This window comes from Onthophagus taurus, chromosome 7 (genome assembly GCF_036711975.1).
Source record: "Onthophagus taurus isolate NC chromosome 7, IU_Otau_3.0, whole genome shotgun sequence".
Classification (NCBI taxonomy): domain Eukaryota; kingdom Metazoa; phylum Arthropoda; class Insecta; order Coleoptera; family Scarabaeidae; genus Onthophagus; species Onthophagus taurus.
The window spans coordinates 37,730,498-37,747,659 of record NC_091972.1 but is presented as its reverse complement, the minus strand read 5'-3'; the positions used below and the strand labels follow the sequence as shown (position 1 = coordinate 37,747,659).

Sequence of the window (17,162 nt, the reverse complement as noted above, 5' to 3'; positions counted from 1 at the left end):
GCTGTTATTTTTTTGGCTGTTTTTTTTTGCGCCTACGGTATAAAGTGGTGTCGTTCGCGAAAAGATTTAATAAAGATAGGACCAACAATTTCGTATTTAATTACACCTTGCAGCTCTCGCGTCTTTAATTTTTTACGGGTCCATAAAGATACTGACTTGACTGTGCGCATTAAGACCATAAAAGTAATTTTTATAGAATTAAGTGGGAGGTTATAAAAAATCTTTTCCATCACATTTACAATAATTTTTATTTTAATTAAAACAACTTAAAGAAACATACTAAAACAACTTGTAATATCACAACATTATTAATTACAACTGCATTTCCGCGACTTTCAATAACTCCTTTGCATTGTTCTTGATATAAATTTCGCACAATAGATTTGCTATCCAAAGCTATTAAGCAGACTTCGTTCTCGATTCGTTCGCCCAGAAATTTTCTAGTCCATTTATTGTCGAACATAAAACTACGTTGAAAATAGGGAACGGTAGCTTCGAAAACAACAGTACTCGGCGAATTGGTTTTTCTAACGACTAAATAGGTATCCCCTATGTCCTCGTTTTTCATAACACGCCATTTCACCCGAAGCTTTTTCTCTTTACTAAATACACAACAACAATTAAATTAATTCAACAAATTTAAATAGAAAACCTACACATTAAATTCTCGAAATCTTAAATCGGGGGTTATTTCGTAATCTCCAGGATTTCCTTCCATTAAAATCGTTGTGTTCACGTTAGATGGGCAATTTAATTTTTCTTCAGGAACTTCGTATAATAATTTTTCATACAAAAATGGCGGGGAAAGACATTTAACTGGTTTATAAATTTCTTTCACCTCTAACAATTTTGAAATGTACCTTTTAAATGGGCGTACGAAACAATCACAACTTATTGGATTTCCTAAACAAAATTAAACAATAATTTAAACATAAATAAGAAAATATTTGTATTAATAAACCTTCTAAAAATACATCAGCATCTTGCACAATCAATTTAGTTAATTCAGAATTAATGCTTTCGATGTTATTAAATCTTAAATCCAACAATTCCAGCTTATTCACTTCCTTCCAAGGTAAACTACCCAACAAATTATTCCGTAAATAAAGCTGAGTCATATTCGGTGGTAATTTGAAGACGTCCTCTTCCATGAGATCATTCATTTTATTATAGGACAAGTCAAGGATTTGTAAACTGGTGAGATTTCCAAGCACATCTAATATAAAAGAGGATATACAAATGCAAACATATTTTCGAATTTTTTAATTAAGAATGTGCTTACATTTTCTGACATCACCGATGGCATTGTGGGATATGTTTAATTTTTTTACTTTCGAAGTTCCGAATATGAGATCATAAGTAATTATTGGCATGTGGTTGTAGGATAAATCAATGTCGTAAAGTTTGTATGGGTAATAAGGATTACTTGGGAACATTTTTCTTGAAATAAAACTAATTTTGTTGTTACTTAAATTTATCTGAAAAAAAATTAATGTTATTTAGTTAAAAATTAAATTAATAAATTAAAAAATAAATGTTTATACTAAATTAAAATCGATCAGCAATAATAACCATCAAAAATTTACTACTTATCGTTGTCCAGTGCTGCCAGAACATTGCAAATTATTTTTGAAAACGAATTGAGATTCACTGACGAACAAGTATGCTTAGCAATACTGCGAAAGACTGTTGTAAACAATCCCAGGAGCAGGAGAAATGGCCCTCCGAACAACAGTCGGCTCTATAAATAGGAATAGTTAGGAAAACCGAAATAGAAAGCGCCAGACAGACTTCAAAAAATCGACTTAAGCGACAATTAAGGAATAGTGCTCCTTGAACGTGAGAAGTCTGCATCAGAAAAAATCTCTCTAAATACTAGGATATATCCTCGCAAAGTAGAAAGCTGGGATTACTGTCATCCAAGAAGTTAGATGGACCAGACGGGGCCATGTACAGAAGAGGGATTACGACGTATTCTATATCTGCCATGACAGTAAGCATAACACCAAGACTGCTTCCTTGTAAGCAAACGCATTAAGGAAAAGATAATTGGTTTCCAACCATTTAGTTCCAGAATGTTCAGTCTAAGAGTTAAGGGAAAGTTGTTTAATATTAGCATTATAAATGTGCATGTCCTCCTACTGAGGATAACAAATAGGAAGACTACAACAGTACCATGAAGAGGAAAAACAAGAAACAACAGGATGACGCACTAACGTGTTTTCTATTAAACAAGGTAAAATTGATTAAATCCATGTTACCAGTGGAGAAATAAATGGTCAATGGAAAAAACAAAACTTTCAATGTACTTTAACTGGTTGAAATAATTTTATTTATAATTCGTCGGACTAGTTTCGCCTTATAGACATCTTCAACGACTTCGTTAAAAGTTAAAAGTTACATCCAGCTCTTCAAAAAACATTTATAAGATCGACAGATTATGTTGAAAAACATTTTATAATTCCGAAATATATCACAAAAATCCAAAGAACTTTAAAAATTCTCTTCTATTACATACATGGCGAAATCGACCAGTCCAGAACCTCCTAGCTTGAGAAAAAGCAAGGAATTGAGGGAATAACGAAATTACGAAGACATCGGTAGATAATAAAGAAGTGGCAGACATATAGTGGGAACATACAGGATGGAAAAGTGTATTTATAAAAATCTTGGCGATATGGCAGAATAAAGAGCCTTCCGCAGATCATTACATATCACAAGCGATCACCGGTCATGGGAGCTTTGGAAATTATCTATCAATTAGTGACACCGTAGCACACGTATTGATAACCGATAGAGCAGGAACGGAGGCGTTGACAAATTTCTTAAGGACAACTATGATACTTAGAAATTAGGCACAGCAAGAAAGGGAAAACCGTCCAGCGACATAACTTCAAGAAAAAAGATATTAAATTTGTAGAGCATTTGGGAGGACTTTTTAACTGGTAGCTTGGACTTCTAACCAATCCCACACTCTTGGCCAAAATACCTGGTTTGTTTCCACACCACTATTTTCAGACGACATCAACCAAAAATAAAAGAAGTTGGATTAGGTTACAATGAATGCAAAACAGAAATAGTTCTCCTGCAGGGCAGAAGGAAGCTCCCACGGTTATCACTGCAAATATAATGTCAAAGAATTCAAAGTATACAGTATGCCAGATACCTAGAAGTGTATATCAATAAAGACATGACAATGACGAATCATGTTAGAGAGATTACAAATAAAGCGTCTTATATGTCGCATTTACTGAGGAGCCACATTTAGGGGGGCCAAGAACGAGCAAGAGAAGGTTGATCATTTCGGCAGACGTGTCGGCGATGCTGTATGCGGCACCGATATGGAGACATATCCTGAGATATAAAAGAAAACTAGCACTGGGGATTACATTCGCATACCGCACGGTTTTTGCCGAAGGAGAGAAGTCTGTTATATCAAAGAGGGAAGCCTCAGACTTGAAGAAAAGAACCGTCAAGATCTGGCAGGAAAGATGGAATAATTATGGCAGCTGGAGCAGGACAGTGATTTCAAACATAGCGGACTGGATAAATAGAACATGGGGAAAGACAAACTTCTATTTAACGCAGGCTCTGATAGGACATGGAAACTTTAAGACGCGCCATCATAAGATCGGGATGTCAGGGTAGGTCGGGTGCTGGTTCTGAGGTCAGGACGACACTCCAGGTCATACTTACACTTTTCAAGTGTGTTTTCAAGAGTTATATTAGAAGTATATTTGACGTGGTTAAGTTCATCTGAAGATGACTACAAGCAGTAGTCGAAACCGGTAGAGCCGAGAAATAAAAATAAAATTATCCATCCCAACAAACATTGTTGTTTTTATTTAATTCAATTACCAAGATGGAAAGAAACAGTATTAATGATTTTCAAGAGTTTACAGCTATAAGAGAGGAATGTGAAAGACTAACATGGTAAAGTGCTTGCTAGAAAACGAGGGTAGTCCCATCGCTGCTCCTCTCTATAAAAAAATAAAAAGGTTACGATAAATTGGGTTGAGCTGGTGTTGATTTGGGTAAGGTTGAATTGAGCGTTTAACTCTCGACTGCGAAGAAAAATAAATGAAGCTTTAAGAGAAAAGCAGATTTTAGAAGGGATAAATATTCCTATTAAGTCCTTCGCGGATCGAATAATGCAACATTCTGGAATGTGTGCTATGGCCGAGTATTCAAGGTGAGGTTAGAGGAATGCGTATCACTGGTGATTTTCGCTCATTATCCGTTAGTGGTAATAGAAGAAAAATGCGAAACCATAATAAAAGACAATGCTGAGTCCTGCGTACAAAGAATTCAGCATGCAACTACCTGAGAATAAAACTGAAATGATTATTTGGAGAACAGAAGCATATTAATGGCAGTAGATATAAAAGTTGGGCCACAGACCATCAAGGGCTAACGATAGATAAAACACCTTGGAATCTATCTGGACAAAGTACTACGTATTACGCAGATGCCAAAATATACAACAACCCAACAGGGCTTATTTCCAAAAAAGGAGATAACATTAGTTGTCATATCAATGGCCATTTATACGGCTCCAACATGATAAGATGTCATTAAATTTAGAAAGTACTTCCACGTCGGCATACCGCATGATGTTAAAAGAGTTGGCAGCAGTCTCATAAGACAGCATTAGTTGGCACCCTCATATCAGAAATTGGCAGACAGGAGACGAAAACTCATACAAAATAAAGAAACCAATTACCATAAGTAACAAGAATGGTGGGACAAATACACTGGTTGAGCAAAAGCTTTACCACATAAACCGTCACAAGGAATGAAATATTCCACCAATATCTGAAAGACATACAGAAACTAGTGTTGGACTCGGTTGATTTGTATATTCTTCTCCACACAACCTTTAAGTGCGCCCATTTCCGCAAAGAATAAAGACAGAAAGAAACAAAGAAGAAATATGAGTTTGCAGAATTCAACTTGGGCAAACTCGCAGTCAAAATATGAACAAGAGAAATCGTGATAAACTTCACATGAATCTCCTTTCAGAAAGGTAATTATGGCGAAATGGGAAAGAGAGAGAAGGAAAAGCCCAAAGGCACAAGTGTAGTTGTAGTCCCTAATCAGTATGTTTTTCACAGCGAAGCAAAGCACGAACTCAGCTTCGGATTATTAGGCAACAATCTACAATATTAAGCAATATTGCGTAACTTGTTTTCATCCTGAGTTTAAATTTCTTCTCGGTAAGTGAAACTAGAAAAGATTGATTCTACAAATGGAAACGAGGGTAATAGATCAAGGTTAAGAATACTTTCAACTTTTCCAGACGAGGATTTTGATAATGCAAGCAATACAAATAAAGCGTTAAGTTACGGATAATAAAGATTTCGAGTCGGATTCCAACGATGAGGAATTGACATATAGAGGTTGCAGAAAAATGTACGCGACGTCAAGATTAGATGCAATTAACTAAATCAAAACTAAATATAGATATTGTGGCAACATCAAAGGAAATGAGGGGTACCGATTACATTGAGTAATTTGTTCAATTTAAATGACTGAACTATCGCAATTTAACTTAATTATGTCTCCTTTGTTTGTGTTCAGATTTAGTAAAAACCTATAACCAAGAACGGTATGAATAGCTTTAATGCTGAAACATACTGATATGATCGGCTTTTGCTTTGTTATTGCGTATGGTGTTGAGGTCGATGATTAATTTGAATTTGTAATAGAGAGATTGGCATACGCAAATTAACTCCATAATCATAATAGAATTATAGTTGAAAGAATTTACAATATTATAAAAACTTACATGTTCTAAAGATAACAAATCGTCCAATAACCCGTGCGTTTTATTATCCAATTTTTCAATTTTATTAAACGACAAATCCAAAGTTTTCAGCGCAACCAAACCTAAAATTAAAAATAAATATTGTTTTAACGTGAAAAGTTTCGTTCGTTTTTAAAATTTTAAATTAAAACTCGTTCGGCAAACAACAAGTCCCCAATGAGATAGTATATATCCAGAAAACGAATATTTCCCTCATTAAAGTTGTATAATGTAATTTCTCTGTTTCAAACAAAACTCGAAACAATCTCTAATGGAAACCCACTCCATTCTCGCGATTTCCATTTCATCCCCATTCTTACCCAGAAAGGCGCCGTTAGGGATGTACGTCAAATTGTTATGTGTCAGATTCAGCTTGAGCATCTGCAAGAGACCATCAAAAGCCTTTTCGCTAACGTTACCAATCTGATTGTGAGCCAAATTTAATTCGAATACAACCGGTAATACGCCAAAAGCCGATTTTTCCAGTTTCGTTATGTTGTTACCCTATAATAAATTCCAAAAAAATAATAAAAATAATAAAATAAAAAGAAAATCTTACTTCCAAGAATAAATATTGTAAAGATGTAAAATCGCTAAGTGCTTCCCAAGGGGGTTTCGTTAATCCATTATAATTCAAATTAAGAGTTTGTAAAGTTAATAATCCCAAAAAGCTTCCTTTCACGAGATTATCCGCGATATAATTATTGCTTAAATCGAGACTGAGTAGGGAATTCATACTCGGCCATAATTTTGGTGGGATCTCTTTGAACTCGTTATAACTAAGATCCAAATGCGATGTGGATATCGGCAGAATGAACAAGGAGTTTAATTTATTTCCCTTAAGGGAAAGCTTTCGCGTGCTGGCTAACTTCGATAAGGCGCTTCTAGGAATATCCTTAAGACGATTGTAGCTTAAATCTAACTCGAGCAACGTAGGCAACGTCCCGAAAGTCCCCGGCTTTAATTTCTCCAAGTGATTGTGACTTAAATCCAAAGTTCTCAGCGAAAACAACACTTGAAAAACCGAATTGTATATGTCCGTTAAGTTATTATATGATAAATCGATTGTGTGTAGTTCGTAAAGCTTCGGGAAGGTATTTTTACTTATATTCACAATTTCGTTATGGGAAACGTTTAAAAGTTTCAACCCGGTCATGTTCTGAAGCGGAATTTGACTCAACTCCGTAAATAGATTATAAGAAAATCTTAATTCCGTGGCGTAAGTTGTTTCGTCGAAAGCTCGTTTTGGAATCGTTTTAATTTTGTTATAAGTCATATCTAAAATCGTTATGTTTACGCAATTTTCAAAAGCTCCTGATTCAATCGTTTCAATTGCGTTATGCGACACGTTTATTAAAGACAAATAAATATCTTTAAAAGCTTGTTTTTCAATTATTGTGATGTTGTTTTCAGATAAATCAATGTGCTATAAAAAAGAAATAAAAAAATAATTTATAACATAACAATTAATGAATTTACCTCAATAACTTGTAATTGATAAAACATTTGGTAGTCAATTTTCTTAATAAAATTTCTTGCTAAATCAACGGTTCCAATCCTCGTAATTGAAGCAAAAGTTCCCCTTGCAACATCAGCAATTAAATTGTCGGAAAGATAAAGTCTTCTTAAAAACCTCATTCCTCGGAATGTAGTCGAATCGATCCGTTTAATTTTATTATGGGACATGTTGAGCACCTTCAAGACGGCATTTCTCGCAAACGCACCCCTAATTCGCATAAAATCAGTATTTATATTCCTTAGGAATCGCACCACATCCTGACCTAGCAATTTCCGTTATCAAGTTATGAGAAACGTTGCACCATCCCATCTTGATTAAGTCGGCGACGTGGCTCGAATCGAGCTTAATAATGCCGTTATGACTTAGGTCCAACACCTCGACTTCCCTAAGGCCTCGAAATTGGTTCCTTTTAAGGTCTTTGAGACGATTTCCGTGTAAATCCAACGTTTTTAACTTTCTCATGGATTGTAAGCTGTTCGGATCTATTGATGATAAAGGCCCCTCAGTGAGATGGAATCTTAGTAATCTACTAGGTAAATCACTGTCTGCTAAAATATCGGGGGATAAAGAAGATATGTTATGACCTTTAATTACAAGAAGGGTCAAATTTCCTAAAATCTGTTTTAAAATTAATTAAGTTATGGTTTAATTTGAGTTTGAAAATTTACTTTGAATGCATCTTTTGGAAAATCGATTAAATTTGAATTTAATATATGTAGTTCATTTAAAGTATTGTTGACACCTAGAAAAGCATGTTGATCCATCGTTTCTATAGGAGTGTCTTCAATGTAAAGTGTTCGTAATTGTAATTTGTATAATAAACTTCCAAATAATCTTGCTGAAATAAAAATAAATTGATTAATTTAACTGAAAATTAATTATATTATCAATCATGGATTATTTTCTTCTTATTTCATTATAAACAGTTTATGTTCATAACGTATCCTTCCATTGATTTAAATTTCGGTGTTATTTAATTTATTATCTATCAAAAACGTGATTTTCAGAGTTACAAGGTATTTAATGTATACACAATAGCTTATAAACTGATCGAGTTGAATTAAAATTGTGAATAGATTATTTTTTCCTTATTTCAAGATAAACAATTTATACCAATAATATTTCCTTCCATCATTTCTAATTTCGGCGTTACTACAGATGTTAATTATTAACATCAATTTGAGAGTTGAAATGTTTAACCATTTAACGCTGTATATCAATAATGAACAGAGTTGAAATACAGTTGGTTATAGATTATTCTTTTCTTATTTTATTATAAACAATTTGTGTCAATAACATTTTCTTCCGTCGTTTCTAATTTCGGTGTCACAATAAATGAGAACTATTAAAATCATTAGTTTGCAAGTTAGAAGTTGTTTAGCGTTGTAGCTTACAAATTAACAGATTTAGTTTAAAATTGTATTGAGGTTATTTTTTCGTTATTTTATTATAAACAATTGATATCAATAACATTTCTATCGATCGTCTTTAACTTCGGTGTTACAATAGATGTTAACTATTGAAAACATTATTTTGGAAATGAGATACTATTTAACATTGCAGTTTACAAATTAACGGAGTTAGATTCAAATTGAGTTGAGATTATTTTTTCCTTATTTCATGATAAACAATTTACATCAACAACATTTCCTTGCATCGTTACTAATTTCAGTGTTATAGCAAATCAGAGGTATCTATTAAAATCATTATTTTGGAAGTTACAAATTAGTTAGCATTGTAGCTTACAAATTAACACAGTTAGGGTAAAATAGTATTGAGATTAATTTTTCCTAATCTCATTATAAACAATTTAAATCAACAACATTTCCTCAAATACGAGTACTGTTAGTAATTTCCGTGTTATAGTATATGATATCTATTAAAATCATTATTTTGGAAGTTAGAAATTAGTTAGCGTTGTAGCTTACAAATTATCACAGTTAGGTTAAAATAGTATTGAGATTACTTTTTCCTTATTTCATTATAAACAATTTATATCAACAACCTTTCCTCAGATCGTTACTAATTTCAGTGTTATAGTAGATGATATCTATTAAAATCATTATTTTGGATGTTAGAAATTAGTTAGCGTTGTAGCTTACAAATTAACACAGTTATGTTAAAATAGTATTCATATTACTTTTTCCTTATTTTATTATAAACAATTTATATCAACACCATTTCCTCAGATCGTTACTAATTTCAGTGTTATAGTAGATGATATCTATTATAATCATTACTTTTGAAGTTAGAAATTAGTTAGCGTTGTAGTTTACAAATTAACACAGTTAGGTTAAAATAGTATTGAGATTACTTTTCCCTTATTTCATTATAAACAATTTATATCAACACTATTTCCTCAGATTGTTACTAATTTCAGTGTTATAGTAGATGATATCTATTAAAATCATTATTTTAAATCTTAAAAATTAGTTAGCGTTGTAGCTTACAAATTAACAAAGTTAGGTTAAAATTATGTTAAGACTATTTTTTCGTTCCTTTATTATAAACGATTTATATTAATAACATTTCTTTCCATCATTTCGAATTTCAGAGTTACAGTAGATAGAAAGCATTAAAATCATTATTTAGAAAGTTAGAAACTTTTTAACGTTGTTGCTTCCAAATTAACAGAGATAGGTTTCAATTGTGTTAAGATTATTTTTTCCTCATTTCATTATAAACAATTTAGATTAATAACATTTCCTTCCATCGTTTCTAATTTTGGTGTTATAGCAAATGATATCTATTAAAATCATTATTTTGGAAGTGAGAAATTAGTTAGCGTTGTAGCTTACCAATTAACACAGTTAGGTTAAAATAATATTGAGATTAATTTTTCCTTATCTCATTATAAACAAATTATATCAACAACATTTCCTCATATCGTTACTAATTTCAGTGTTATAGCAAATGATATCTATTAAAATCATTACTTTTGAAGTTAGAAATTAGTTAGCGTTGTAGCTTACAAATTAACACAGTTAGGTTAAAATAATATTGAGATTAATTTTTCCTTATCTCATTATAAACAAATTATATCAACAACATTTCCTCACATCGTTACTAATTTCAGTGTTATAGCAAATGATATCTATTAAAATCATTACTTTTGAAGTTAGAAATTAGTTAGCGTTGTAGCTTACAAATTAACACAGTTAGGTTAAAATAATATTGAGATTAATGTTTCCTTATCTCATTATAAACAAATTATATCAACAACATTTCCTCACATCGTTACTAATTTCAGTGTTATAGCAAATGATATCTATTAAAATCATTATTTTGGAAGTTAGAAATTAGTTAGAGTTGTAGCTTACAAATTAACACAGTTAGATTAAAATAGTATTCAGATTAGTTTTGCCTTATTTCATTATAAACAATTTATATCAAAAATATTTCCTCAGATCGTTACTAATTTCGATATTATAATGGATGATATCTATTAAGATCATTATTTTGGAGATTAGAAATTATTTAGCGTAGTTGCACACAAATTAACAAAGTTAGGTTAAAATTATGTTAAGACTATTTTTTGTTTACTTTATTATAAACAATTTGTATTAATAACATTTCTTTCCATCATTTCGAATTTCGGAGTTACAGTAAATAAAAAGCACTAAAATCAGTATTTTGAAAGTTAGAAATTATTTAATGTTGTTGCTTCCAAATTAACAGAGATAGGTTACAATTGTGTTAAGATTATTTTTTCCTCATTTCATTATAAACAATTTATATCATCAACATTTTCTTTCATCGTTTCTAATTTCGATGTTACAATAAATGATAGCTATTAAAAACATCGCTTTGAAAATTAGAAACTTATCTAGCGTTGTAGCTATTTAACTTTGTAACTTTCAAATTGTCAGAATTGGACTAAAATTTTATATAGATTATTTTTTCTTTATTTAATTCTAAATAATTTATTTTAATAACATATCTTTCCTTCTAATCGTGTCTAATTTCTGTTATAGACGTTAGCAATTAACAACATTTCTAGTTGTTTCTTATCTAAATTATTCTAGAATAACACTTTTATAGTAATATGTTCAAGGAATTACTCTACAGAAGCTTAGAATTACAAAACTTCAATTTCTTGCAATAAAATTTAGAAAGCGTGCTGATTTTAAAAGTAGATATTCCAGAATAGTTTGGAGTTATATAATTGAAAAAAGAATGACTCGGTCATAATAACTCATTCAATAAGTTATTCCAAAATAGCTCAATGAACTAACAATTCTGAGCAACTCTGAAGAATTAAAGTCAAAATGAACTTTAAGATTACTGAGATTTAATACTGAAATTCACGAATTTATTCAGAGTGGCGTAGTTTAACTTAAAGTGGCAGAACAGCGATTATTTATAGAAAGCCATATGCAGGCTTCGCAAGGAAGATAGTGAGTTATGTAACAGTAATAGTTAATATTACGAACTCAATTGGATCATTTTTATAGAGCACATAATAATGGGACGTCTTCTAGGGCAAAAGATAGTCTTCACAACGTTTCCCTACATGTGAGTATTTCTGTCATCTTCCCTGTTCCTGCTCTATCATTTGTTGGTGTACATCCTTGGTCGTGGTTTATTCCTCTACTTTCCAAATTTCTTATTAGGATGTGATCGTAATTGTATATTTTCAATCAATCGTTCGAATAGTACAGTAAAGTGGACCATGGATCTCTTCGTATTTCTGAGTAACACCACGATAATGACAAATCATACAATGGAGGCCACTATGTTTCTTCAGAAATGCTTAAATTCGTTGATTTCTCCAGTTTTAGGGCCATGTTTACGAGACATTCTGCAATTAACTTTGTTAATAGAATACTCATCTTTGTCTATCATTACTTTCTTTGTTACCCTCTCCACTAATATTACGAAATCGTCCGGGTGAAGTGTCGCTCTTCATGAACCAGTTATTCTTGTGACATCAATAATTGGGATATCATAATCATAATGAGAGATATGTGCGAAAAAAGTTTAAAGTTACATTCTCTCGCTCCAATGGAATAAGTTGAACGAATGCGTTTTTGATATCAATCAGTAACATCACATTAAATACCCTCTGTGAGGCTCTGTGTAAGATTCTCTTTCGTTTCTCTACACAAATTGGAAGTCGCTTAAGACGACAGCTGCTTCAAGGAAGTTGGTGAGGCTTTTATTGATCAAGTTCTCAAATAATATCTCGATTGCACTTAGAAAGCATATGATATGACTATATCTAACCAGGATTAAAAGATTTTTCTCTTAATATTAATTAAGACTCCTTCTATTGACTCGACGAGACTCGACTATATCAGCCGGTCTATTGTCCATCAAGCAGTTATTCAAGACGTGCAGGAAGCCCTCAAAATTCGTTTCAACGGAGCTTTTAAGAATCTCGTGATATCATCTCTCCAGAGAGAACTTCTGAGCTTCAGCGGTGCAAAGATGTCCTTGGTGTAGGGATCGATTCTTTTCTATTGACTTGGCTGTGAATTGTATCCTTGTCAAGCTGTCCACCACATCGAGTCTTCTAAATCGAAAGAGTTTGTTCCTCAACTGCATTTTTATACGCTCTTTTGTGCATTGTCTTCTTTCTTCATTCTCTTCTCTAGACTCCAGCAATACTTCAGCTTTCTATGGTCATCCTTATTTATTGTTCTGACAGTAGCTTCAAATTGATAAGTGAGTCTGTTATCAATCAATTTTGTAAGTAATATCCCAACTGCACTCAGAAGGCACAGAATGGGGTATGACTATTCTTGACCAGGATTCAAAGGTCTCTCTACTAATATGAATTGAGACTCATTCCAAATCATCGAAAATCAACCGGTCCATTGTCTATCAAGCAGTAATTGAAGACGTGCAGGATGACCTTCCACCAGGAAATTCGCTAGAACGCAGCTTTTAAGAACCTCGTTGATGATATTGTCTTTCCAGAAAGAATTTCTCCTGAATCTTTCTTCTGCGGTTCTCTTCTCTTGAAGGACTGTGAACCTTACAGCACTAGCTGTGGATGGTGTCTTTGTCAAGATGTCCACCGCACGAGTCTTCTGAATCGAAAGATATTTTTTTGCTTTTTAGATCGTTCTCTTGCAGCTTGTTCCTCCTCTATACGCTCTTTTATGCATTCTCTTCTTTTTTCATTATCTTCTCCAGAGTTGCTGGCTTCAGCTTTCTGTGGTCATCCTTATTTGTTGTTCTCTTGAGCGTTTTGTAGCACGCGTTGATGATTCTTTTAATTAGGTATCAATAAGTTGACTATTTAGGAGATGTTTTGAAAATCTTTTTAGGATTCCCAATTTATTTAGGATTTCAAAGCTGACTGGCTGGTTCCAGTGAATGATAGGAAGATGATGACGTGGTCGCTAAGTACTTCAAGTTCCTCCTTTATTTCCTATTTCGTATCGAGCTAATAATCTATTCTATTTTATTTCAGCTGTTTGAGGAATGATAGACACATCAGAGGGCAAGCTTCTCCAGGGTCACATAATAGCTTTTTGATCTTATCTGTCTTCTATCCTATCGAACTCCACTAACAATGGGCTAACCCTTGTGGTCGCATTGCTGCCTCCAGGAAATCATGGGTCATCCCATCTCCTCTCATCAGCAGATTTTCCATCTAACCGTTTTTTTCTTTTTCTATCATTGTTTAATTGCTCTTTCTTTTTACTTTCCTTATTTCTTCTCTGTATATCAGGCAAACTCCAGTGCTGTCCAATGCTTGCTGTGCAAGATATGATAATGTCATGTAAACAATGAGAAGAAGAAAGATAGTGGCCCAAACTTTTGGGAACAAATAATAAACTGTGTTGAGATTCGAAGATAATAAGAGAACGTATTAATGGAAAGTTAATGCAAACGAAATTTATGTTTTTCTAGAACTCTCACGAGAGCTTAATAAAAACACACTTAACCTCAATTCTCAATCTATTTCTTTACTACTTTCTTGGCATAAATAAAAATTAATTGTAAATTAGAATTGTTTTTTCTTACCTATATGACATTTATACAAGGTTAACTCCTCTATTGGCAAATTAAATGTTGCTAAATTATTTAAACCAACACTCATACTACCCAAATTAGAATTTTCGCATCTAATTTTTACGCCAATATCCGATTCTTCGACACATTTACATGGATGTATCAAAAGTGAGTCTTTTGGACAACGATATAAAGGTCCCGGTGGAATATATTCCCCATGAATCATAACATATTGGCCAAAAAGTATTAATAAAACAATCACAGACATCATTATAACAACTAAAAAATAATAAAAAGAAATTGAGGTGTCTCAAATTTAAAAACGACTTACTTGTTCAACAAAAACTATTAACTAAATTTTTAAACTAAAATTAGAATAAATACAAGTTTTAAATGTTAACACTCCCACAATTAACTGATTTCTTGTAACAATTCACATTGTTAAATGTCAACTAGCGCGAACTCTAAGAAAACTTTTACCACAACCAAGGTAAGCTCACGAAAGAAGTTTTAGTACCGACCTCGACTCCCCGCTACTTTCAACTTTCTATATACTTTACAGGTGGTATATCAATAATACCTTCCAAGGTATGTGAGGCGAATAAAGAAACTCTTTGACTGTATAAACCGTGAATTAAAACTTTCGAAAACTAGGATTATATGAGTTAAAGCTACGTTGTTTATTATGTAATTTAAAGTATTCGTTTTATTCTTTTTAATATTTGTTAGATAATGTTGGTGGAAAATTTAATTTAAAAATAAAACAAAAATAATTAAAGAATTAGAGAAGAAAGTGAAACTTAAAAAATCAATTTGTATTTTAGCGCTCTCTTACATTTTGCGCCATCTACGAATCAAATGATGTAATGAAGAGTTTGGTAATACGGGTATAGATGGCTATGGGTGTATGAAATTGGTATGAAAATCTTGAAATACTTATAATTATTATAAAAGATGTTTTTGCGCCCAAATTTGTAATAAAATCTATAAATAATAAGTTAAAAAATGTTTATTGCTTTTTTATATTTGAATTAAATTCGTTTAAACCCCATCTTTAATTCTTAATTACTTGATTAATAGTGTATTATAAAATAATGTGCAATTTAGATAAAGTAACTTAAAAGTTTTTGCCGTAAAATGTAGTAGTTAATTGAAAAAAGAAGGCGGATATATTTTCAGTTGGGAATAACAACGAAAGACAGTGGATTCGGGGCCGCGGTTTTCTGGCGCCGTTCCCATCCCATTGGGCGTCGCGGCGCCGCTACCGCGACGACTAGTCGGGCGCCGCGACGGCCCCAAACCGAAAACTATCAGCGGAAAGCGTTCCCGACCGGCGCCCCCGAAATAACAAATTGTTATAATGCCGCCCTTTCACGAGAAGAGACGCCAGCTTTTTCATGCGGCTTCACGCTCTCGGTCGTCATCCAAAAAACAACGGAGAGAAAATCAGGGGGATTCGGTCAACTATAAATTTCTGAAAGGTCGGATAAAATGAAAAAAGTTTACAAAAACATTTATAATATCTAGGTTATATTAGAAAAATTTGTAATTTTTTAATGTATTTCAGTTACTAATTCTGAAACATTTCGGTATCCTGTGATTCTATCATCAAAATGTATAACAAATTGAACAATTAGTTGAAGTTGCTAATTTCTTCGTAGGCCTCTACTACGATCTCTTCAAATCACTTAAGTAATCTAGAAAATTATTAAAAGCTAACAAATAAGAGGAATCCCAATAGGACGGGACTTAATACAAGTCTAATCAAGCATGAAGCAGAAACCACATCAATTTATTATTAAAGGAAATGTTTTCCATAAAATCCTAAGACTTTGTAATGAAGATAAAACTAAATGGTGTACCTCAAAATGGTTCTAGAAGATTTAAAAGCTCTCTAGGATGTGTGGCGAGGATGACAGAATTAAAAAAAATTATTATGATATTTCTGGAATGCGTTCCAAAAGTTTCAAGAAATAGAGACAGCACATACCAACGAATATGACAAAATGGTACTAAACGATCGAAACACTCTTGAGAACAAGCTAATAACATTAAAGGAGATGTTTTTAAGAAAATCCAATTACTTTAGACTATGGAAAAAGCTGATTGGTGTGAACCAAAATGTTGCTAAACGATTAAAACCAACCTCAGGACACTCAACGAGGATTAAAGAATTTCAAAATAGTACTTTAATATTTTATTGAAAATGTATGAATGATGCCATAGAATAGAAAAAAGTGGCTGGTAACCCAACTAGCAATATCTTATTTTATTGAAGCTGTAAGAACGATTCCACGATAAATTTTATATAACATATTCAGTCACAGCAACGTAATAAAAATGATTTTTTTCAATTTTGATATATACATATGTGTCAAAATTACAGTAAACGATTGACAACACCTCCATCTTATTTCAGAAAGGTTACACAACTTAATAACATTAAAAACAATGTTTTTCAGAAAACTCAAATGCTTTAGGATATAAATAAAGCTAATTGGTGTGAAGCAATTTGTCCAATTGCTGTCATGATTGAGACAGTCAAATCATAAAGTTGTGCTTAACTGCAAAATCTGTTCGCAAAACAATGTTGAATATACACACCGTTGATAGCAAAGCATGGTTGATTTATTTTGCCTAAAACCGAATTGAAAAGTAAATTGGCATTTACTAATTAGTTCCTTTAATATTAACTAGAACACTTTCCAGAATACATGTATGTTAGAGTGGCACCATCCTGGACATTCACTCTAATTATTAATTCAGTAATTTATACAGAGAATCCATTCCGGTTCTTGAATCCCGATATTTAGGTAACTTTATTAATTTTGTATGCAAAATTGTATAAAGTTATCCATACCAAAGTATGTC

At 32.4% G+C, this 17,162-nt stretch overlaps 1 protein-coding gene across 1 annotated transcript; it reads right to left on the bottom strand.

Moving 5' to 3' along the window:
- Positions 1–229: 229 nt before the first annotated feature.
- LOC111420639 (insulin like growth factor binding protein acid labile subunit convoluted) lies at positions 230–14,790 on the bottom strand. The gene is made up of 12 exons (XM_023053670.2): positions 14,623–14,790; positions 14,304–14,570; positions 7,994–8,163; positions 7,588–7,943; positions 7,286–7,532; positions 6,366–7,232; positions 6,127–6,310; positions 5,789–5,889; positions 1,283–1,478; positions 962–1,216; positions 657–903; positions 230–602 (listed from the first exon to the last, which is right to left on the bottom strand). The coding sequence occupies exons 2-12, from the start codon at positions 14,560–14,562 to the stop codon at positions 257–259; spliced, it is 3,228 nt and encodes a 1,075-aa protein (XP_022909438.2). The 5' UTR covers positions 14,563–14,570; positions 14,623–14,790; the 3' UTR covers positions 230–256.
- Between the last annotated feature and the right edge of the window lie 2,372 nt (positions 14,791–17,162).

Coding starts and splice junctions, on each gene's coding strand:
- LOC111420639 (XM_023053670.2), bottom strand. CDS start 14,562: ATGATGTCTGTGATTGTTTTATTAATACTTTTTGGCCAATATGTTATG. Junction 8,164..14,303: donor CTTGTATAAATGTCATATAG/GTAAGAAAAAAC, acceptor TTTTTATTTCAG/CAAGATTATTTGGAAGTTTA. Junction 7,533..7,587: donor TTGATAACGGAAATTGCTAG/GTCAGGATGTGG, acceptor TATGCGAATTAG/GGGTGCGTTTGCGAGAAATG.